The sequence below is a fragment of the Herpailurus yagouaroundi genome, unplaced genomic scaffold (genome assembly GCF_014898765.1).
Source record: "Herpailurus yagouaroundi ecotype Mexico unplaced genomic scaffold, PumYag 569, whole genome shotgun sequence".
NCBI lineage: Eukaryota > Metazoa > Chordata > Mammalia > Carnivora > Felidae > Herpailurus > Herpailurus yagouaroundi.
Window position 1 is genome coordinate 7,231,555 of NW_024412786.1, and position 21,216 is coordinate 7,252,770.

Here is a 21,216-nt window from a genome sequence, read left to right on the forward strand (position 1 = left end):
CCTGAGCTGCCCCTGCTCGCAGCGGGTGCCGGCCCCACCTGCCCCCCACCGCCCACATGCCACCTGTGCCCCCAGCCCCCCCCCCCCCCGTTAGGGAGCCCTCAGCCCTTCGGCCGCGCAACCCCCTGTGCTCCCCTTGACCCCAGCCCTGCTGGGGCCCGGGCAGCTCCCTGCAGCCACCACCAGGCCCTGCTGGCCCGCACCCACGGTGCTGGAGCGGGGAGGCGGCGGGGCCTCCGGGCAAGTGGGGGGAGGCCGGGGCCTCGTACTCCTGATGGTTGGCAGCTGGCGAGCCCTCCCTGTCCGGCCGGGTCCCCGTCCTCCGGAAGTCAGGCCGGCCGCCACCGTCAGTCCAGCACCGCCCGATGGGAGGACACCGGAGGCGCGTTCCCGCGCGGAAAGGTGCACCGGCAGCGACCAAGCCGGAGCGCGGAGGGGGACCCTGATCTCTGGCCGCTGAGGGGGCCTGCGTTTCGGGGACCCTTCTGGCTGGAAGGGCGATGCCACGTGGGGGAGGCAGCGGCGTCGGGAGCGAACGACCAAACATCGGGCCCTGATGTCTGTCCCTCACACCCTCACGCGGGACCGGGGGAGCCTCCGCGCCAGGTCCCGGGGCTCAGACTGGGGAGGGGCTGTCCCTTTGCTGCGAAGCCCAAGGAAACCGTTTCCTGCAAGGAATTTTCCCCCTAAGGGAACAGCACTCCTTACGAAGTCCCTGAGCCAGTGGGGGACTGCACTGGCCCCCGACGGACCCCTGTCCTGCCCCTCCCCGGAGACCTGCCCAGACCCTCATTGGGACAAAGGGTGAAAGTCAAGGTGAGACCCCTCCCCCCCCCCATCCCCAGTGAGGTTCACAAGCAAGCTGGTCTGGTCTGAGCTCTCGGGCCGGAGGGTGGACGGACCTCTGCTCTCTGAGGCCCTGCTGGTTGGACCATGGAATTCTGGGGGTGGGGGTCCTGAGTTGTGAACTAGCTTCTTTTACAGGCAGCCCGTGGAGAGGTGGGGAGTGGCCTTCATGGTCTCCGGGCCACCTGCCGACCCCACTGGCATTGTTGTGTCCACACTGGTCACGCTGGCCCCCCTGTGCCCGGGTGCCTTTCTCCCTACAGCTGGGTTGAGGGGTGGGGAGGGGGTGGGGCTCTCCGGGCCTGGGTCCGCTGGCGGGCCATTTCCCTGGGCCTCTCTGCAAGCCTCAAACTCCTCATCTTTGAAAACAACCTGTTTCCATTCGCGTGAGGTGACTGACAAGGGCAAACAAGCAGGCAGCGCGCTAGGCCCCGAGGCCAAGCCGGTGGAGGACTGGGGGCGGTGGACAGCTCCGGTCTCGGGGGGGGGGGGGGGGGGTTGAGCAGCGCTGTCTGGGCGGCAACAGGGGGGCCTCCTAGCTGGGGACGGACTCCTCGTGGGATGGGCTCCAGGCGGGGGAGGGCCTGCTGCACAAGGACAACTTGGGTGATCAGGCTCTCTCCAGAGCCCTGGGGCCCGGCTGCATGCCCCCTCTTCCAGGAAGCTCTCCGGCATCTGACCCTCCGTCCCTCCATGGCTCACCCCCAGGTCCCCTGTTTAACCCATGGGAATTTGCAGGACTCAGGCTGGAAGAGTTTATTGCCAGTCTGTGCCCTGGGGCCACTGGTCACCGGACTCAGTCCTTCTTCCGGGGCACAGGCTGTCTCCAGAGCACGAGGAGGACAAGGAGGTTGATGGCAAACTGCACGTGGCCGAAGACGGGGACCCCAAAGCTGCGGTACAGGAGGCCGCCCAGGGTGGGCCCCAGGGTCTGAGTCAATGGCTGCACGGTGGCACAGAGGCCCAGCATGGTCCCTGAGGGGTGGGGGTGGGCGGCAAGTCAGGCTGCCCTGGCCACCCGCTTCCCAGACGCAGCCCAGGTCTCCCGTGTTCACCGCCCCCAACCCTGTCCGCTCTCTGCTCCCCCAGCTCCCTCCACCCAGACTGTGCTTTTCGGACCACCCAGCCACTCAGGGGCCACACGGGTGCCTGCACCCTGCCCCAGAAAGTTCCCAAGCCCAGGAGGAGCCCCGGAGTGGAGCCACAGGTCACGGGCCAGGCCCCGCCCTCTCAGGCCGGTTGAGCCTGGAGAGAGCCTCCCTGACGTGGGGACGGCGGGCTTGGGGGGAGATCCTCCTGAGCCACAGAGTGAGGGCTGGGGCTGGGGTGCAAGGCAGGCTCCCCACAGCCTCCACCACCCTCGTACCGACTGGAGGATGCCCTCCGCAGGACAGGGGCGGGGTCCTGGGGGCCCTCGCGGGGCGGCCCGCCCGCCTCTCTGCACCCACGTCCTCCCCGGGCTCACCTGGCCGCCTCTGCCCCCAGCTACCTGACTCCCCTGTCACTAGGCCCCTCCGGGCAGCTGTGTCCTGTGTGTGCGTGCGTGTATTGTCAAGACATGTGCCCAGAGGGTCCCCAGCTCCAGGGGCTCAGGGCCCCGCTCCGCTCGGGTTGCTGGAGAGCCCGCCGGGTGAGCTGGGAGCGGCCTGGTCCGGCCCCGCCTGGGCCCAGGGCCCGGCGTGGGGGAAATTTAAGAGCGGCTTCTCCCATCGCCTGCCCACACGCCCTGCAGACACCGGGAGCAATTACCGCCCCCTCTGTGGTCTCGGGTTCCCAGGCTGGCTCTGGGAACCAGCTCCCCGGTCCCTCTGAGCCTAGGGGCGGGGCCTCAGGTGCGGCCCCGCCCCCCTCCCTGCCGGGCCCTGCCCCCATCTCTCCACGCTTCGTTCCCCGGCGTCCTCCTGGCCTCTCCTGGGGGCCGGTCCAGCGCTCCAGGAAGCCCTCCGGGCCCTGCCTGGCCTCCCCGGACCAGAAGCAGCTCTGAGATGCGACCTTGCAACCATCGGCCATCGGGTTCCCCTCTCGGCCTCTAGAGCTCAGCCTGCCCCTCCCCCCTTGGCAGATAGGCGGCTAGAGCTGGAGCGAGGGGTGGAGGGGTGGCCGGTCGGGTGGGCTCTCTAGCCTGCTGGGATGGTCTTCAACCCCAACCAGCCACAGGAGCCCGGGGGCAGGGCAGGGGCAGGGAGCTGAGTCTGGACAAGAGGCTTGTAGGCCTCTGGAAAGAACGCTGGGCACAGAGTGAGGGCTGGGGGATCCCCTGTCTGGGGACACCCGTGTCCTACGGGAGGGGGGGGCGCTGGGGGCTTTCTGGGTTTAACCGGCTGCGTGCCTTCCCCCACTCACTCAGGGAGCACGGGCACCCCCGACCCACCCCGTGCTGGAGGGGGGACCCCGCCTCCCGGCCTGGCAGCCCCCTGTGCTGACCACGCTTGGCCCCACTGGGCTGTCTTCCTAACTGGCCTCTTCAGGAGCCTTTCAGTTCCAACCCCCTCCACACTTCGCCGAGCCGGGTCCTGGCCTGGAATGTTCCAATCTTCCCCTTCCTCTTTTATAGGGAAATCCTGTCCCTGCTTCAGAGCCCAGCCAGACAGCAGCTCCGAGAAGCCCCCTTTCCACCCCCCAGGCCCAGCCCAGCCTGGTGGCGGCCAGAATTCTCACCTGAGCCATCTTGCAGCCCCCCCCCCCCCCCACCCCCACTTGGACCCCGGGCCACCCACCCCACTCAGTACTCATTGGGTCTGGGCAGACCCAGCCTGAAATTGGGGAGGCGGGGGAGCTGCTCCATCCGAAACTGCCCAGAGAGGAGGCCCCGGGGGTCCCCTGCCCCTCACTGGCTCACCCGTGTCTGCGGCTGACACGGCCTTGGTCAGCATGCTGTCGGTGACCACGTTGAGGGCACACAGGCTGAAGACCAGGCCAGGCATCAGGAGGCAGAAGTGGAGGACGTCGGACATCAGTGCCTGGCATGGGACAGGGAGGCCACGGGATTGGGGGGGCCACACAGGACCGGGGTGGAAGGGCCCATCCCCGGAGCCCCATAGAGCCGGCCCCGGGGGGAGGGGGCCCTGGGGCTCACATGCAGCCTGGGATGTGCAGACGGCTGGGGTGATGGGCCCGGGACCCCGCTGTCAGTGGGGTGCGGCCCCGAGGAAAGTGCTCACCATGGCCAGTCCCACCAGGACGAAGCCCAGCACGCTGGCCCGGAGCAGCGCCCTCTCCGAGAAGCGACGGCTGAGCCGCCCGATGACCAGGCCCTGAATGATCTGGGGAGACAGAGAGAGAGGCCGGCTGGGAGGGGTCTGGCCGGGGGCGGCCCCCCACAGCTGGGGACGCCCTCCCAGCCCTAGCAGCCACCCGGTCGGAGGAGAAGGGCGGGTCCCGAAGCGGCCAGGTCCTCGGGAGGCGGGGTGGCCTGGGCACCGCACGTCGGCACCCATACACCCGGACAGTCATCTCCAAAACGAATCCCGTGTCCTTTATTTCCAGCGTGATGAACACATTTTCATCAAGCGAAGGCCGACTAACTGCTCACAGGCGGCTTCGGGGGAGGCAACGGCTTCCTCTGCGTGGACCCTCTCCACAGCCCCCACCCCAGTCTGAGTAAATCCAGGTCCTTCCTGGCCCTGCGGACCCCCCCCCCCCCCGACATGTCCTCCGAGCCCAGTCTGCTGCCTCAGCCAGCTCAGCAGCTGGTGTGCTCCCCACCCCAGGGCCTTTGTACTTGCAGCCCCTCCCAACCCCCACCCCCCCAACCGACTGTCCCATCTAAAATTGCACCTCTGCCCTCCTGAGGACCCTTATTCTCCTCTGACAGGTCATCACCCCTGCCACATGAGATGAGGGTGGTCGGGGGCTTATCTCTGTCTCCCCCCAGCCCTGTACGATGGACGCTTCCCAGCACTGTGGTGGCACCGTGCCTGGGGTGGACGTGAGGGCCACGTGGGGGCTCTCGCAGGACGGCCTGCGACAGACAGGGGTCTGCAAGTCCGCTGGGGTGGTGACGCCATCCCTCAGGACCGTCTGGGCTGCCACTCCCCGCCCCCCCCCCCCCGGCCCCCAACCCCGACGCCCCCCACGGGGAGGGGGATGCCGTGGTCCCCTTGGGGTCGGGCTGCAGCCCACACGCTTCGGGGCGGGGCAAGAAATGGTTTGCGGAGGGAGGCAGCAGGTGGGAGCCCAGCTGTGGGGGCGCCCAGGCTGCCTCTTGAGACCCTCGGTGACCGGCCCCACCCCGCGGGGCTGGGGGCTGGGAGGTGACTGGCAGAGGGGGCCTCAGGCCTCTCCCTGTAGACACAAAACCCCACCCTCTGCCCGCAGAGGTTCCAGACGCAGCTGGGGCCTCAGCTGCCCCCGGGGGGCGCCCGCCATCCTTAGGGGTGCTGGAGCCCCAGGCCCGTCTCGGGCGGGGTCGCCATCGGGCACCTTGCCCCGGGCCAGGCCGGAACTACCCGCGTCTGTCCCTGAGGGTCTTGGGGGGGTCTCTTGGCTTTCGCAGAGGTACGGGCCTGGTCTCCTGGGTCTGGGGGTCTCCAGGGCAGGGCCCAGGCGGGCTGGAGCGGCCATTTGGAACCCGCGGCCCCCAGCTCTGGAGAATTATCATTGTTGCCAGTCTGTGGCCCGCCAGCCGGGCGGCAGCAGCCCTGAGGCTACTATTCTCGCACGAGGGGTGAGACCGGTCCTGGGCCCAGAGGCGTGGGGAGCAGATGCCCAGGAGGAGCTGGGAATGTCACACGCTTCCCTCCCCTTCAGACGGTCCCAGAATAGCCCCTCCCGCACTCCGGCTGTCGCCACCTGTCCCTGCGCCCCGGGCCCTGGTGCAGATGCCCCGGAGGAGCCGGGGCCTGGGAGACGGGCCGCCCCGTACCACCGGAAGGCGGCTGCCCGTCTCAGGGCGCCCCGCGAGGACCGAGTGACCGTCACTTGGGTGGGGCCTCCTCCTCTTCTAAGAGCTTTGCCGGCTTAGCTCACCTCATCTGCCCAGCTACCCCACAAGGGTCACTCGCTTGATGGGCAAGGAGACCGGGGCTCCAAGGGCCCGAGGAACTTGCCTGCATCTTGTCACGTGCCCTGCCACCGGCTGTCTCCCGCCCTGTCCTTCTGCTGGGGGGCGCCCGGCTGCACACTCGGAGGACCGTGCACCCTCGCGTGCTTCCAGACAGGAGGCCAGGGGCTCGCCGGCCCCCTCTGGGTACCAGCCCCCTCCCTCCCCTCTCCGGGGCAGACGAGTGTGCAAACCGGGCGCAGGCCCGTTGGTGGCTGCCTCGGGCAGGGAGGGGAGGGCACACTCCCCCGGGGACAGGAGGGCAGCCGGAAGCTAACGGTACAGAACAGCGATGGCAGGCGCTCAGGGCAGCGCCCTGCAAGGCCCGTTGGGTCTGAGACGCGCCCCGCGTGCCCGGCACCCACTCACCATCTGGAGAAGCCCGAAGAAGGACATGAGGTAGCCGGCCTGGGCGGCATCCAGCTGGAAGAAGTCCATGGAGACGATGGGGAACATGACCATGAAGAGCCCTAGGAGGGGGGTTCAGGGAGGGCGGGTGACTGTGGGGCCCTGGCGGCCTTCCCTGCGATTTGGTGGCTCTCTGTCACGGGGAGCGGGGCCCCAGGGACCGATGTAGCCCGTGCGCAGGAAGGTGCCGGAAGCTACCCCGTGGCTGGGCGGGAGGGTAGGTGGGGCAGGTGGGGGGAGGAGGGAAGGCGGTCGGGAGGTGGGGGGCCCGGGGCTGACCGTGTGAGAGGATTTGGCCCCGGACCCACTGGTGGCCCCTGAAGGCCCCTTCGACTGAAGTCGGACCGGAGTCTCCAGGCGCCGGCCCAGCCAGGCGGCCCCCTGACTCAGCCTTCAACCCCGCCGACCCCGACCCCGAGATTTGCAGCACAGTTTTGCAAGAAGCCCCTGCAGGTGAGGGATTAGCCCTGGGGCACCAGCGCGAAGCCTCGCTAGTTTGTTCTCTGCGCTGCCCCCAAGGAGAGGATCCCGGACGGGGGCTGGAGGTGGGTGCTGGGCACCCCTGAGGGTTCATCTCAGACGTACTGCCTCCCCTGCTCTCGGACGGACCCTGGGGGGCTTGCCAAGCACAGGGCACTTTGGACTGTGCGTGAGGGGGGCCCTGTGGGGCTGTAGGGAATGGGGCACCGCTTTCCCCTCCTCCCTCCCTCCCTTCCTCCCCCCTCCACTCGGCAGGAACCAGGGGGCCCGCCCCTTCTCCAGGACGAGTGTGATGGCAAGGAGAAAGCTTGCACCCGGGATACAGAGCGGAGAAGGGGGACGCCCTGACCGCAGGCCCCCTCCCCATGGCCCCGAGCTCTCAGCTGCACCAGGTCTGGGACTCACCGAAGGGGAGGCTGGACGCCACCTTGATGAGGAACACGGGCAGGACTCCCGATTGCAGCAACAGGCGGGTGATGGCCTTCAGGTCAAACACATTGGCCTGGGGTCCGCCTGGGGGGACCCGGAGAGGCTGGGCAGGCCTCAGCCCATTTCCGGCTCCCTGACCCGGTCTCGACTGGGCTGCAGGGTCCGGGAAAGCACCCCGCCCCCATGCCGGCACCTGCTCTCGGCAGATACTCCTCCCTCTGGCCGTGGCACCTGCTCGTGGGCTCGGGAGCCCACAGGCCCCGGCACCCCCCTTCGCTGGCCCTTTTGGGGGCACCGGGCAGCTCGTCACGCTCCTAGGGCTGAGCCCTCCGCCCCCACTGACCCTGGAGCCCCCGAATTCTGGGAGGCGCTCCGGAAACACAGTGCCTCTGCTGTCGGGCGACCTGGCCTGGCCCTGGCTCCCCCAGCCCAGGTGACCCAGGCAGTGGCTCGTGGGCACCATGGCACCTGGCGATTTGGGACTCAGGATCCTGGCTAACCCTGCCCCTGCCCCGTGGTCCTTCCCGTCCTCCCCGGGCCTCCCCTACATCTCTCCTGCCTCCAGCCTCAGCCTCTCTGATGCCCCCCCCCCCCCCCCCCCCCCCCCCACCAGCAGACAGGAAGCCGCTGTTGTGCGTCTTGGCCTTGGCCGACGCTCCCTGCAGGGAGGCCCGGGGTGCTGGCTGGGGAGGCGGAGGGCTCAGGCCTCATACCCGCCCGGCGTCCAGGTACCGCGTCCCTGAGGGGGCTGGCCTGGCGGGGGCGTCCCAGGTGGGGCTTACCTGCGGGGACCGCCCGGTCGTGGGCACTGGCCCCTTTCGTGCTAACGGGGATAAAGGTGAAGCTGAGGACGGCTCCCACGAGGTTGGCCACCAGAGCCACAGTCGCGGGGCACTGCATCCTGGGGGCGACAGTAGTGGTGACACAGGACGCGGGTCCCAGGCTGTGGGCACCACACGCGGCCCCTACCGCCCCCTTCAGCCACAATGAGGTCTCAGCAGCTGAGAACCGCTCAAACCCCCCCAGCCATGTCCCCACGGCCTGTGACCTGGAGGGAGGGGACGGGACCCTCAGGGCGCATTCATTAGGTGACAGAATGAAGGGGTCGACGAAGCCGTCACCATGTCCGACGGTCACACTGCAGCGGCAGCTTTCGGCAGCCACAGCACGTGGGTCCCGGTCCCCGAGCGCGAGCCCGGGAGGTGAGCCCCGGCGGGCTGGGTGGGGGTTCTCCCAGGAGGTGTCGAGGGGTGGGAAGACCCCCAGGGGCCGACCCGGTGCACCTGCTGCGCCCAGCCGGGGCAAGGGCGTTGGACACCTGGGGGCCCGCGCCTCAGCCCCGGGCGGTGTCTGGACGGGGATCTCCCTGCACAGCCCTGGACGGAGGAGCAAACGGGTTCCCAGAGGAAGGGCCCTGCCTCCCTCTGCGGGGACTGGACGGGCCTCCCGGGGTGGGGGACGGCTCGACTGTCCCTGTAGGTGCCGCTTCTCTGTCCCTGGGGGCTGATGGGGAGACACACGCCAGGCGGCACTGGGGCCGGGGCGCCAGGAGGGGGTGCCGGCGACCCCGAGGTGCAGGGGCGGGCCGGGGCTCGGATCCGCATCTCAGCTCCACCTGCACGAAGACCACGGGACCCCGTGCGGCCTCCTCTGTGTCGTGGAGACCGGCACGCCTCCTTCCCTTCCCTCCTGGGGAGCGCTCCTGTTCCCCCTCGACCTGGGGCGCGGGACATTCCGGGCTGGGGGAGGGGCTTTGGGCACCACCCTCAGGATGCCCTCCCTCCTGCCCGCCCGCATCGAGGACCCGGACCTGGGAGGGCCCCTCAGCTTCCGAGAAAACCCTGCCGGGCTGTGGGTCATCAGGTGGAAACTCGGGCCCTGACCCCTCCGGTGACCCCACGTCACCTGACAACGCTGGCCCTGGGGCCAGCCCTCGTGACCGTCCCCGTTTCCTCCTGAGGGCCAACCGCCCCCTCCTGGGGTGGGGGACGGAGGGAGGAACACGTGGGAGCCTCTTACTGAGCCAGGCTGCTCGGCCCTTCCAGGCTGGTGCCTGGCCAGAGAGCCCTTCCCCTCAGCGGCAGCGGGAGCTCCTGTGCACCCTGCAGGAGCCCTTCTCCGTGCGCCCCGGCAGTCCTCCCCAGGGGGCACTCTGTCCTCTGAGAGGGGCTCGCTCCTTCAGACACTCGGTGCCTGGCCCGGAGGACGACTGAGCCTGGGCGGGACCCCGAGCCAAGACCGCGGAACAGGTGAGAGCCGTTCACCCTCACGCAGCCCTGACGCCTACCTGAGCGCTGGAGCTCCCGCTCAGGGCCGCACAGCATGGGACGAGAGGGGGGTGGGTGTCCCCTGCATCTCCGAGCGAGGCCAGCCACAAGCTGAGTGCCCCCGCCCCGCCCCCCACGGCTGCACGTGTGCACCCGCAGACGAGCAAGTCACACACACACACACACACACACACGCACACAGGGGTGCACACACACAGGGCTCCTGTGGGCAACCACAGCCAGGAGAGGCCCTGTTCCCCGTGGGGTCAGCGAGGCGTGGGGGCGGGGCCGGGACCTGCCCAGGCGCACACAGTTGGTCCAGCCTGCACGTGCTGCGGACCTCCCCCCCCCCCCCCCCACTGGGCCATGTCAGGGCCCCCGGCCGACTCCCGCTGCCGGGGATGGTGGGCGCTCGGGCTTTCTGGGCACCAGGCTTCCAAATGAACAGGAATTCCCACGGACTGACGCCCCGGGGAGGGACGAGGCCAGCACGGACCAAAGCCCCCTCCTCCGCTGGCAGGAACTGATCTGTGACGTGGGCAGGGACACCCCGGGCCCGGTGGCTGTCCCCAGAGAGAAGGGCCCTTTCTTCAGGACCCGCATGTCACTGCGCGGGGCCTCGGGGGCAGGGACAGAGCTTGCTTTCTTTGCCAGATGCCCCGGAAATTCGTGGGAGCAGAGGCGGCCACTTAGGTGGCTATTCTGGGAGGCTGGTGACAAGTGTGGGCTGGGTGGCAAGGAACCAGGCCCCTTCTTGTGGGCTCTCACCACCACCCCCCCCCCCACCCCGGCGTGCTAGCTGGTAAACCGAAGGAAACACAAGGACTCTGGGGGCCCCGGAGGGAGTCGAGGGGCCACGGCTTCCCAGGGGACGTCGGAGGGAGGGAGTGTCCTTCCTCCACCCACCCCCGCCTCAGGCCCCCTTCCAGCTCCCCCAGGACAAAATGCCGGAAAGACCTCGTGCCTCTGCGTGGAGGGACTTCTCAGCCCTTTCCGGCCTTGTGCCCCCACCGGGTAGGCAGGCGGGCACTGCTCTGCCCTCCCGGACGAGACTCGACGCCCCTCCCCAGGGACCTTCGGGTCAGTGCGCCCCTGAGCACGAGGCAGAATCAGCTCCCTTGCTGGGGGCCTCCTGCTTCCTTTGTGCAGGATCACGAGGGGTGTCTGCGAGCCGTGGTTGTTGGCTCATTGGACGGACAGGAGGCTGGAGGGATGAAGGCCGGAAAAGGACTCCGGGCAGGACTCTGGGCACCAGTCTTTTGTCCCTTTGCCCTTCCCGGTGGCGACCTTGCTGGGTGACTTCCTTTCCTCAGATGCAAATGAGGGCCACCCTCGCCGGGGACACCCTGTCCCCATCCCCCACGGGCGGCACGGGTCCCCGGGGGCCGCCTCGCCGTCCTGGAGCCCAGCCCGCCGGCCTCCGTTCGTCACGGCTGGTTGCCCACGCTGGTCAAACGGTGCAGGCTGTAAACGCCACCTCTCACCTCTATCTCGAGGGCCTGGAGTTTGCCAAGCCGACAATCAGGAGGGCGGTGGGCTGGGCCATTGGCCCACCCTATGTGGACTGGCCACAGGGTGACGGTACTCGGGAAGCCTGGGCCACCCTCCCTCCTGCTCTGTGGCTCCCCTGGCCCAGGGGACGCAGGGCCTCCCGGGTGGCACCGCCCTCTCCTATCCAACCCGGACGGCAGGCTGGGGTCAGCTGGGGCCCAGCCTCATGTGACGCTTGGCTGTGAGGGTCTCCAGAGAGTCACTGGACGTCCAGCCTGGGGCTTGGGGTGAAGTCCCCCTGCCCTGCCCCATCCACATCCCATGATGTCGTGGCAAGAACAATGCCTGAAAACGGGAGTCTTTGTGGGGCCACTCCTGATTCAGCCTCCCTCTGGCTTCTGGGTCCCAGAAAAAAGGCCTAAAAGCCTTGTCTGGTCTAACACTTTGCAGCCCTCTGTGTTCCCAGAGCACCTGATCCCTCCAGTCCCACCCACACAGGCCTCCGAACAAGCCCCAGGCCTTTTCCTGCCCCAGGGCCTTTGCACAGGCTCCTCCTCTGCCTGGAACACTGTCTGTGCCAGCCCCACCTTCAGTAGCTGCCTTCTCTCTCACTTCTCGGGTCTAAGCTGAGCTCGCTCTTGGCCAGGTGGGCCCTGTGCTGTGTGTACTTCCCACTGCCCGGAAAACCCAGGGTCTCTGGGTCAGGTCTCTGTGTACCCCTGCGGTGGGGAGGCCGCACACCCGGCTGGCCCCGCACGGCCTCAATGAGCCATCGTGAGCGCCGAGTGGGGCAGGCCGCCTGGCCGACCCATGAGTCACTCCTGTCCCAGTGTGTTTACTCATTAACTTCCAGGGGAAGCGGCCGTGTCACCCGGGCAGAAACCCTCTTGTCAGCAGGATGAGGGCTTCCTCTTCCCCGGCCACAACAAAGGCTGAGACGGAGTCCCCAGTCTTCAGGGCTGCAGATAAGGAGTATAATAAATCCCCTCCGAGTCGCCGAGCGCCCCCGGGCAAAGCTCGCCCTGGGGCCAGAGCGGGGCCCCTCTCCTGCGTTAGCGCCCAGGAGGGCCGCCAGTGACGGTGACACCATTGGCACCATGTCAGTTTGCCTGACCCAGCCCCCAGCCGGGCCCAAATCCCCCCCAGACGAAAGGAATTGCTACCCTCGGGGGCATCTGTCCAAATCCCGACCCCTTCCGGGGGACGGAGCCCAAGCCTCGCACTCAGCGGGGGAAGCCTGTCCACGCTGACTCCAGCCATCAGGCCTAGGGGCTGGCTCGACGTTCGACGGGGACCCCCGGACCCCACCCCCCCGGGACCTGACTCAGCTGGGCTCCGAAGGCTGGTGCTGCCTACCGCTGAGGCCCAGGGCGCACTTGTGGGAAGGGCGTGATAGAGGCCTCCCCAGGCTGTGAGGCGCTGGGCTCAGGGCCATGAGTCACCGAGCGGCCCCCACCTGCTAAGTGACTCAGGGCCTGGGCCCTGGGTAGGAGAGCTCCAGGCTGAGCTGAAACCAGTTCTACTGGTGCCTGCCCCACACCCGCAGGCTGCCAAGGGCACTTCCTCTCCCCTCACCTGCTCCCGGAGGTGGGGGACACGGCTGATGCTTTTTGGGGGAGGGGTCACCGGGGCACGGGAGGCAGGAAGATGGCAGCCAGGGAGCCCTCACAAGGAAGGCGGGATGTGGCCCTCGCCATGGGGCTTCGGGGTCCAGGAGCCCGCCTCCCCCGAGCCTTGGATGGGGAGGCTCGCGCTCTCCGGGGCCTCCGTGTTCCCATCAAAGGATGCATATAGGGTTATAAAGCACCTTCGATCTCGGGATGAAAGAAGGCACGGAGTTGAATGGATATTTCCGGAACACGAGGGCAGGGGCGCAGGCAATCTTGGGGGAGGCCCAGGGGGGAGGACAGTGAGTGGTGTCTCCTGGGTCAGCAGCTGGGACGGAAAAAAGGAAGGTGACGACGAGAGGGGACGTGGCGGGGGTTGGGGGGGACAAGAGGGGGCGTGGGGGGAGGGCTGGGGGGTGGTCCTAGGCATGGGCACAGTCGCAGGCCCATTTCACGGGTGAGAGCACCTGTCAAGGTGACCACGGTAACAGGCGCCTGGCTGTGAGTCCAGGTAGGTGGGGCAGCGTGGGGGCGGGGCTCCTCCCGGCCCTGCCTCTCCCTCTCCCGCACACTCTTCACACCCTGGCGTTGCCCCGCCCCCACCCCGCCCGTACACCCTCCCGACCCTCTTCCTTTTCTCCCCGGGAGCGCAGAGGCTCTCCTCCCTCCTCTCGCTCCTGGTCTAGCGACTGAGGCTCCCATCAGCCCCAGCGGCTCATGTGCAGGCAGAACCCATGGTCACTGCCGCCCCTCGGAGCGCCGAGGGTCCTCCCCTCCTTGACCTGCACACCTCTCGGCTTCCGGATGTTCTCCTGGATCTCCCTCCCTTCTCGCCCTCACTGTACCTCCTCCTCGACCCCGCTTCTAACGCGAAGTGCCAGGTTGGGGCTCGGGGCTTGGGGCTCAACCTGAACCCGTTCCTGGGGCTTAAAAACCACCCGCCTGAGGACACAGCCCTGCTCTGCTCACTATAGGTCCCCTCACTCAGCTGCCCGATCCATAGCTGCCTGGAGGGCCTAATGGGCACCAGACCCAGCCCAACGGAGACCCAACTGCCACGGGCATGGCGGATGGCTCAGACCTCAGCAAGGTTCACGGCTCCCCCCAAGGCCGGCCCCAGCGTCCAGGGTTCACGCCTACATCCCAGCCATCAGCAAATCCGAGGCAGACCCCGCCTCCTGCCCACCTCGGCTCCCTGCCCTCCCTGCTCCCCACTCCATCCACGCCGGCCTCCCCGGTCGTCCTGCCGCCCCCCTCACCTCCTGCAGGTGACACCCTGGTGACCACCCGTCTGTCTGGCCCCCGATCGCGCTGCATTACTTCTCACACCAGGCAGTTCACCCCGACACTTTAGAAACACGTATCATTTTCATTTCATCCGAGGACCCGGCCTGTCCTAGCCACCACGGTATCCCAGAACCTGGAATCCCAGGGCACCTAGTAGCTGCTCAATAAATCCCGGTGAGGAAGCAGATGAAAGGAATTCTGCTTCCCCCCCCTCCCCCCCCGCAGCCTCCTGGCTGAGGTGCTCCGTGGAGACAGACATCTGCACCCCAGACTCTGATGAAAATCCTGGGGTGGGGAGCTGGTGGAGCCGGTCACGGGACCCTCCCCTTCCCCCGTCCCTGCGGATCAGCCATCACCCGCTGCATCTACCACTGTTGGGGGCTGTCTGGGGGCACTGGGGGAGCCTGGGGAGACCAATGCCCCCAGAGGCCCAGGGGCCAGCACAGGCTCATCCGAGATCAGAAGGAGGGCTGTCAACAGAGGTGCCTGTGTGTGTTCTTCTGTGTGTGTGTGTGTGACTTCAGAGACCAGCAAGGTTCCTGTCCTGAATAGGGCCCCAGGGCAACTCCCTAAGGCCCGCACGGGTGGGTCCCCAGCTGGCACAGGGCCTCCCATCCACAGCTGGGCACCCACATTCCAGACCAAAAGCAAAGACTTGAGTCGAAGGAAGGCAAGGAGCAAGGTCCACTCCTATGAAAGAAGCCCATTTTGAGTGGGTGTTGGGGCTGCTGGGGAGAGGGAGGAGGAATGGGGGTGGGGCAGCGGAAGTGAGATTCCCCGCCCACGCCCGGCAGGGCCTGTCCAGGGCTCGGTGTCCCGGGTTCAAGGTTCCTCTCTTCTCCCAGGGGGCACTCCAAGGACTGCTGGTGCAGACGGCTCTGTGCAGTTACGGAACCGCCCACAGGCTGCCCTCGAGTCCTCCTGCCCGCAGCACCCCCATCGCAGGATGCCCGCTGGTCGTCCGGGGACCCCGCCTCCAGGGCCTGCCGTCCAATTTCTTCAGGTTTTCATGTGACCCGGGCCAGCCGCGTGCGTCCCCCTAGCCTGGGACCTCCTGGTGCCCTCCGTGCCGCCCTGGAGCGCACCTTGCGGGACTGCACGGGCCGCGCCACCTGCTTGGGTCGGCTCCCGTCCCTGCCCTGTCCATCATCCTGCCAGCCCCGCCCACCCGCTCGCCGCGCCCCCTCCGGCCCCGCCCGCTCACTAGCCACGCCCCCTCCAGCCCCGCCCACCGCGTGGGTCCCTGCTGACCGTCCCACACCGGACCCAAGACGTTCAACGTGCAGACGGAGAAACCGAGGCCCAGCGAGGTGGTCGGCCTGGGCCCACCCAGTCTCGGCCATCCCGACCAGCACCCGCACCCCGCTTCCTGGCCCGCCCCCCCACCTCCCGGCCCGGTTCCAGCCTCGGCCTCTCACCCGCACGTGGCGCTCAGGGTCCCGCCGAGCAGTGAGCCAAAGATCATGCCGACCCCGAAACACAGGCCGAGGCGGCCCAGGGCCGCGGGCAGCTCCTGGGGCTCAGACAGGTCCGCGATGGTCATCTGCGCGACTGAGTGCGGGGCGGGGACTGAGCCGTGAGGCCCCCTCGCGGAGCCCCGAGCGGCCTAGGCCCGGACCGCGCCCCACGCCGCACCCTGAGGGTGTCCCGCGCAAGGCCGCCTCGTCCACATCCCCCAGGACCTACGCCGCGCCTGCACAGGCCACGCCCCCCACCCTCAGCCACCTGCCCCCCAGGCCACGTCCCCATGTCACCCCCCCCCCCCACCTCGGTCCTGCTCCCTGGCCTAGACTGGTACCCAGAGGAGACCCGCGCCCCGCACCTCCCTCAGGTCGTGACCTCAGCCCCACCCCCACCCGCAGTCCTCCCGCAGCCCCAGCGGGCCCCCGCCTGTGGCCCTACCTGGCATCCCCTGCATGAACGCGACAGGCAAGGGCGTGGCGTAGAGCAAGGCCACGCCGGGCAGGGCCGGGCTGCAGGCGGCCGCCAGGAGCAGATAGAAGGCAGAGGACGCCAGGAAGGTGAGCGTGAACGCGGCGCGGGCCCCGCGCCGGTCGGCGAACCTGGGGGAACCGAACCTGTGATCCTCACAGATACCAAGCAGGCCCTGCCAGCTCTGCCCCTGACGCCCGCCCCCCCGGGGCTGCCGAGGAGCTAGGCCGCAGGGGTGTCGTCTCGGAGCCTCAGTGTCGCCATCCTTCCAGTGGGTCAGCTTCCTGCGACCTGGGGGTGTCTGGCCCAGCAGGGCCCTCCTGCTCCCTCTGAGAACACCTTGCGGGCTCCAAAGGGAGCAAGGTGCGTGTGTGTTGTGCAGAAAGCGTCTCCAGGCTCCTGCCCTGTCTCCACCCGGCCTCCGAGCAGGGCCGCGAAACCCTGGGGAGCCCTGCTCGGTCCGACTTGACCGCCTCTGGAGCCCCTTTTCTGGACAGTTCCCCCGAAGATCTGACGCCTGCCACGTGGATCTCCACCCCAGGGTTTGCGGGAGGATGACGTCTGCCCTCATGTCCCTGAGCCCAACGCCCCAGCAGCGCTGAGGCCGGTGGAGGAGTGGGGGTCCAGGGGCGTCGCTGGTGGGACCCCCAGCTCGGCAATGCTGGACGTTTCCAGCCACGACAGCCTTGCCAGGACAATCCCCTCTTTGGCCACAAACCAGAATTCGTGGAAGAGGCGGGCAGGGACCCAGGGAGCAGGGGTCCCCGGCATGAAAGGGACTATTGTGCCCAGTGTCGGTCTGAGAGGCTGGCACGACCCAGCCCCTGACCTCCGAGGGGCAGGCCCGGGTCATCGTTGGGGGGAGGGCCCCCAGACTCCCTGCCCCACGGTACCTGCCCAACACGGGCCCGCCCAGCAGCTGAAGCGCGCCAAAGGTGGTCTGCAGGTGGCCGAAGGCGACGGAGTCCAGGCCCAGCCTCCGGGTCAGGTACTGCAGACACAGGGGGGCCCACGGGAAGGGTCAGGGTCTGGATCCAGGGTCCCCGGAGGGTGAGGAGGGGGAGAGGTGGCCCCGGGCTGGGCGGGAAGGAGCTGCTCTGACCAGTCTGCGGTGGGTCTGGGAGGGGCCTGGGGCCTGGGACTCAGCTGCGTCTCCCACAGCGAGGAGACCACGGGGCCTCTGGGGCCAGGCTCCAACAGGCAGCGGCTGGCCCTCCTTCCCCTCTGCGGGGCGCACCTCAAACAGGTGGGGGGGCCCCCAGCCCCCACCGGTTTAGCCTCGTTCGCTCAAAGCTGCCCCGTGGACTGCAGTATCTTCCCCGAACGACACAGGCCTCCTCTTTGTGGGTTCCAGCCTCTCCTGGCCCCTCTGGAGCCATGCCCACCTGGGGAGGCAAAGGCAGCGACCAGTGTCTCTCCAGAGCCCTGGAGGCGCTCGCCCTCCTGCCTGAGCCTTCCTGCTGCTCTGCGCCTGTCACTCCAGGGAGCCTCGCTCGGTCCCCAGGACGGCTGCTGTCCGGGGACCTCTCGCCTGAACTGCCCCCGGCTCTCCACTCGATGTCCAGAAGCATCTGGAATGCAGCACATCCAGAACGGACTCCCCATGGCCTCCCCCCAGGACCGGCCCCTCTGCTCCCTTGCTGACACCCCCCCCCCCCACCCCGGCAAGGGTTCAGGTCCAAACCCTGGTGTCTTCCCTGAACCCCTCTTTTCTTGCACAGCCACATTCTTTTTTTTTTTTTTTAAATGTTTATTTATTTTTGAGAGAGAGAAAGTGGGGGAGGGGCAGAGAGCGAGGGAGACGGAGAATCCCCAGCAGGCTCCACGCTGTCAGCACAGAGCCTGATGCGGGGCTCGAAATCATGAACCGTTGCACAGCCACATTCAATACATCGGCGGCTCCTGGGCTCCCCCTTCACAGACCTTGAGGGCAGCGGGGCCTTCCCCGCGGCCAGCATCCTCCTGGAGTCCTGGCAGCCTCTCTCTCTGGCCTTCCCTCCTTCTCCCCTCCACTCACTCCTCTCTAGCTGCACTGTTCTCACTACTGCCCCAGGGCCTTTGCACTAACTAGCCAGGCTTGCTCTTTGTTTCCTTTAAGCCCGCCTTCTCAGGAAGGCTTTCCTGATCCCAAAGCCCCCACACGTCTGTGGGCAGCCCCAGCACCCCCCGCACGCCTCATGATCTTACGCACAGCACAGCCTAAGGATGGTTTAGTCCCTGCCTGCTCTATTTGAAGTTCTGAGAACAGGGTGCACCCAGTAGGTGCTCGATGGGCATTTGTTGAACGATACATACAACATCCACGGGAGAGCCACCCTTGCTCTGTGCCTTTAACTGTTCTCTCGTCGCTCTCTGCACCAACCCTTCCAGGGAGGGACATCGTGACCCGTTTCATGATGGGACCTCAAGGCGTCCGCCCCGGCCACCTGGCCGCTAAGGAAGGGAGTCAGGGCTTGGACCGGGCTGTCTGGTAGAAGTGAAATGGGCTTTGGGGCAGGGGTTAGGGTTCGCCACCTGGCTGGGGGCTCCTGCCGTGCCCACAGCGGCCCCCTCCCAGCCAGATCCCCAGGCACAAGTCCGCTCACGGGAATCCCTTGGGGGGCTTTGGTGGCTGTGCCATGGTCCCACCCAGACCAGACAGAGAAGGGGCGCTGGGACGTTTCAAGCCCCCCCCCCCCCCGGGTGCTGCTGCCCTGAGAGGGTGGGAGCCCGGCCAGCCCCACACGGGTCTGTTGAATGAATAAGCAAGGGTGCAAAGGTAGGATCAATGAAAAGTGGGCGGGCGGGCCCCGAGTGCTGACCAAGGCGCTTAACCAACCGCTCCAGGCAGCGCTCCAGGCCGGGGGGTGGGGGCAGCAGAGGAGGTGATGCGTCAAGCCCCGCCCTCTCGGTCCCGGTCGGTCGGGGAGACATGCGGCAGGATGTGGGGTGCGGACATCGAGCAGGAAGGCTGGCCAAGCAGGACCTGGACAGAGGGTCCGGGCAGGGGTTGGGAGGGGAGGCTCGCTGCGGAGAAGGCCTGAGCAGAGGCCCGAGCACAGGAAGGACGGGAGCCTAGCAGGTGTCCCGGCGGGTGGATCCATAGGGCAATGGGGCCGGAGCCAGGCCGGCCGGGGGGGAGGGGCACTGCCACGGGGCAGGGCTGGCTGTGCACCAGGGCACAGGAAGTGCCCACAGGCGGACCGGGAAGCACGGTCCCCGGGTCCCTCAACCTGTTCAGCTCCGTGTGGTGGGTGGCTCGGGCAGCACGGGCCCCACCCCCGGGGCCCCGCTGTTGCACAGATGGAAGCCGAGGGGGACAGTGCGGCCGTGCTGGTGGCCAGGCTGCTGAGGGCGGGCACTCACCGGCATGATGGCAAACCGCATGAAGAGGCAGGTGAGCCCCAGGGTCACCAGCGCATAGGTGAGTAGTATGACCCCGGGACGGCCCAGAGCGCCTATCTCCCTGGAGTAGGGGCCCCGGCGCCTGGGGGCTCCGGCTCCCTGCATCCTGGGCAGGTGCGGCGGGAGAGCCTGGACGGATCGGGGCAGGAGGCCGGCACGGTGCGCAGGGGGCAAAAGTCCTGTGGTGCCCGGCGAGGGTGCTGAGTCACGGGGCGGGAGGCGGGCGGCGCTCACCTCTGGGACAGGGCCTGTGGGAGAGGCCAGTGCTGCAGGACCCCCGGGGAGGGCTTCCGGCCGCTTGCTGTGTGACCTTAGGCGCCTCCCCAGCCAGCTCTGGGGCTCTGGGCACACAGCTCCCCGGAACCTAGCCTGAATCAAGCTGGGGGACCCACGTGCCCCATGCAGGAAGGCACCAGCACCCCATTTTAAGAGGGAGGCCCCATTTTAGAGGCCCGGATGGGTGCTGACTGCAGTTCAGGTAGGTGCCCCCTGCATGTATGGGGCTGATGGTTTTGGGTCCCTGTTGTTGGGCGAGGGGCGCCTCAGGCCCACGGGGGACCCCTCACCACTAGGGGCGGCTTCCAGAGGCAGGCTTGACACCCTTCGCCCAGCCCAAGGGGGCTTCTGGGGTGGCCGGAGGGTGGGGCGGGGCACAGAGCAAGGCCTTGTGTGCCCTCTAGCCCCCCACTGGCAGAAACTAGACTTTGTAGGGCCGGGGAGGCCTCTACAGAGTGTCACCAAATTAACACCCGACTGTCAGCTGAGCCCCGAGGGTGGCCTTCAGAGCCTGGGGTCCAGGGGTGGGAGTGGGCTGGGTAACAGCAGGAGGAAACCCGGGCCTGGCCCTCCTGGCATCCTCCCTCTCCCGCTTCGGGGAGGCTGGGGGGTGGAGGCTAGAGGCTGAGAGCCGCGGGTCAGGGGCCGTCAGCCGGCCGCTCACAGGCTCCACACCGCAAGGGGTCCTGGTCAGGGGCGTCCTCTCCACAGTGAGCTCCGGTGCCTGCCCGGCCCTAGGGCACCGCTCCAGCGGGGTGAGCCCTCCCGGGGAAGCTCCGGCCTGGCCCTTCCAGCGCTGGGCTCGGGCACCTGAGGTCTCCCGGTGACCTGAGGCCCCGGCCTTCCTGGGGTGACCCGGCACCAGCTTTCTTGGGGTAACCTGGGACTCTGGCCTTCCTGGGGTGACCTGGGGCACCCACCCTCCCTGGGGAGCCCCAGCCTCACCTCCACTTACAGGCCCAGGGGCGTAGCAGCCTGCCCCCCACCCCGCCACTTCCCACACAGCCCCTGCTCTCACTCGGGTGGGGCGGCAGGAACTCTGACTTTTAGGGCAGTCGGGGCATGGGGTGGGCGGAGGGACAGGAGCCAGGGGCTGGGAAGGAGAGGAGGGGAGAGGGGTGGAGGGAGGGAAAGGAACACAGGGCTCATTGTCTGGCCTGCCCCCTCCCTGGGGTCTGCACAGAGACCCAGAGGAGGGCCGGGGGCGGGGGGGGGGGGGGGGCGGACAGGAACATTTCTGGAAACGGCTCCTGGGCCCTCTCCCCACCTCCCCTGCAGATCAGGGGACGCTGGTCCTCGTTTCGCACCTGCAGCAACTGTACCCCCTTGGCGGGGCCGCCAGAGACCCGGATGCAGGTACGCCTGGCTCCAAGCCGTCTGTCTGGGGGGCTTGCAGGGGGGCTTACGGTCCCCAGGATTCCCTGCTGGAATCCTCGGGAGCACACGCACTCGGCCTCGGGGTCAGACACAGTATCCCAGGTAAGGCACCGGGCCAGGACTCTGCTGCTTGTCCCCCAGAGCCAGACCATAGGCCCAGAGGTGAAGTCCCCTCTGCCTGTGTTAACTGTAGCTGAGCAGAGCGGGAAGCCGCCGGGCACCAGGCTCCTGGGCCAGGTCCTCCCGCGGTGCCCGGCGAGGGCTGGGAGGCGGGGACCAAAGTCCGGCTGTTCGGGGCAGAGCTGGGGAGCCCGCGGCCTGCGGTCGGGGCCTTTCAGGGCAGAGGCTAGTGGGCCCCGGGGCAGCGAGCGGAGCGGCTCACCCCCCCCCC

The 21,216-nt window shown here is 68.1% G+C and overlaps 2 protein-coding genes across 3 annotated transcripts in view; one reads left to right on the forward strand and one right to left on the reverse strand.

Annotated features, from left to right (window-relative positions):
- Positions 1–1,587: 1,587 nt before the first annotated feature.
- On the reverse strand, positions 1,588–19,305 carry SLC67A1 (solute carrier family 67 member 1). 2 transcript variants are annotated; one of them, XM_040465781.1, is made up of 11 exons: positions 19,134–19,305; positions 16,682–16,779; positions 16,259–16,492; positions 15,759–15,919; positions 15,275–15,407; positions 7,987–8,105; positions 7,181–7,288; positions 6,257–6,357; positions 4,008–4,109; positions 3,686–3,806; positions 1,588–1,821 (listed from the first exon to the last, which is right to left on the reverse strand). In XM_040465781.1, exons 1-11 carry the CDS (start codon positions 19,275–19,277, stop codon positions 1,643–1,645), a joined length of 1,500 nt encoding a protein of 499 aa, XP_040321715.1. In that variant the 5' UTR covers positions 19,278–19,305; the 3' UTR covers positions 1,588–1,642. The 2 variants fall into 2 exon arrangements, with proteins under 2 accessions (XP_040321715.1, XP_040321714.1); XM_040465780.1 differs by lacking the exon at positions 16,259–16,492.
- A 109-nt stretch (positions 19,306–19,414) lies between these two features.
- LOC121023721 (uncharacterized) overlaps positions 19,415–21,216 on the forward strand; it is a 7,258-nt gene continuing 5,456 nt past the window's right edge. The window contains exon 1 of the mRNA XM_040465782.1: positions 19,415–19,650. Coding sequence (XP_040321716.1) covers positions 19,629–19,650 — 22 coding nt within the window. The 5' untranslated portion in view covers positions 19,415–19,628. The remainder of the gene's footprint in view (positions 19,651–21,216) is intronic.

Excerpts from the sequence above, each read along its gene's own strand:
- SLC67A1 (XM_040465781.1), bottom strand. The coding sequence starts at position 19,277 with ATGCAGGGAGCCGGAGCCCCCAGGCGCCGGGGCCCCTACTCCAGGGAG. Across the intron at positions 7,289-7,986 it reads CGACCGGGCGGTCCCCGCAG|GCGGACCCCAGGCCAATGTG; the intron begins GTAAGCCCCACC and ends GGGTCCCCCCAG. Across the intron at positions 6,358-7,180 it reads GGCGTCCAGCCTCCCCTTCG|GGCTCTTCATGGTCATGTTC; the intron begins GTGAGTCCCAGA and ends CCCCCCTCCTAG.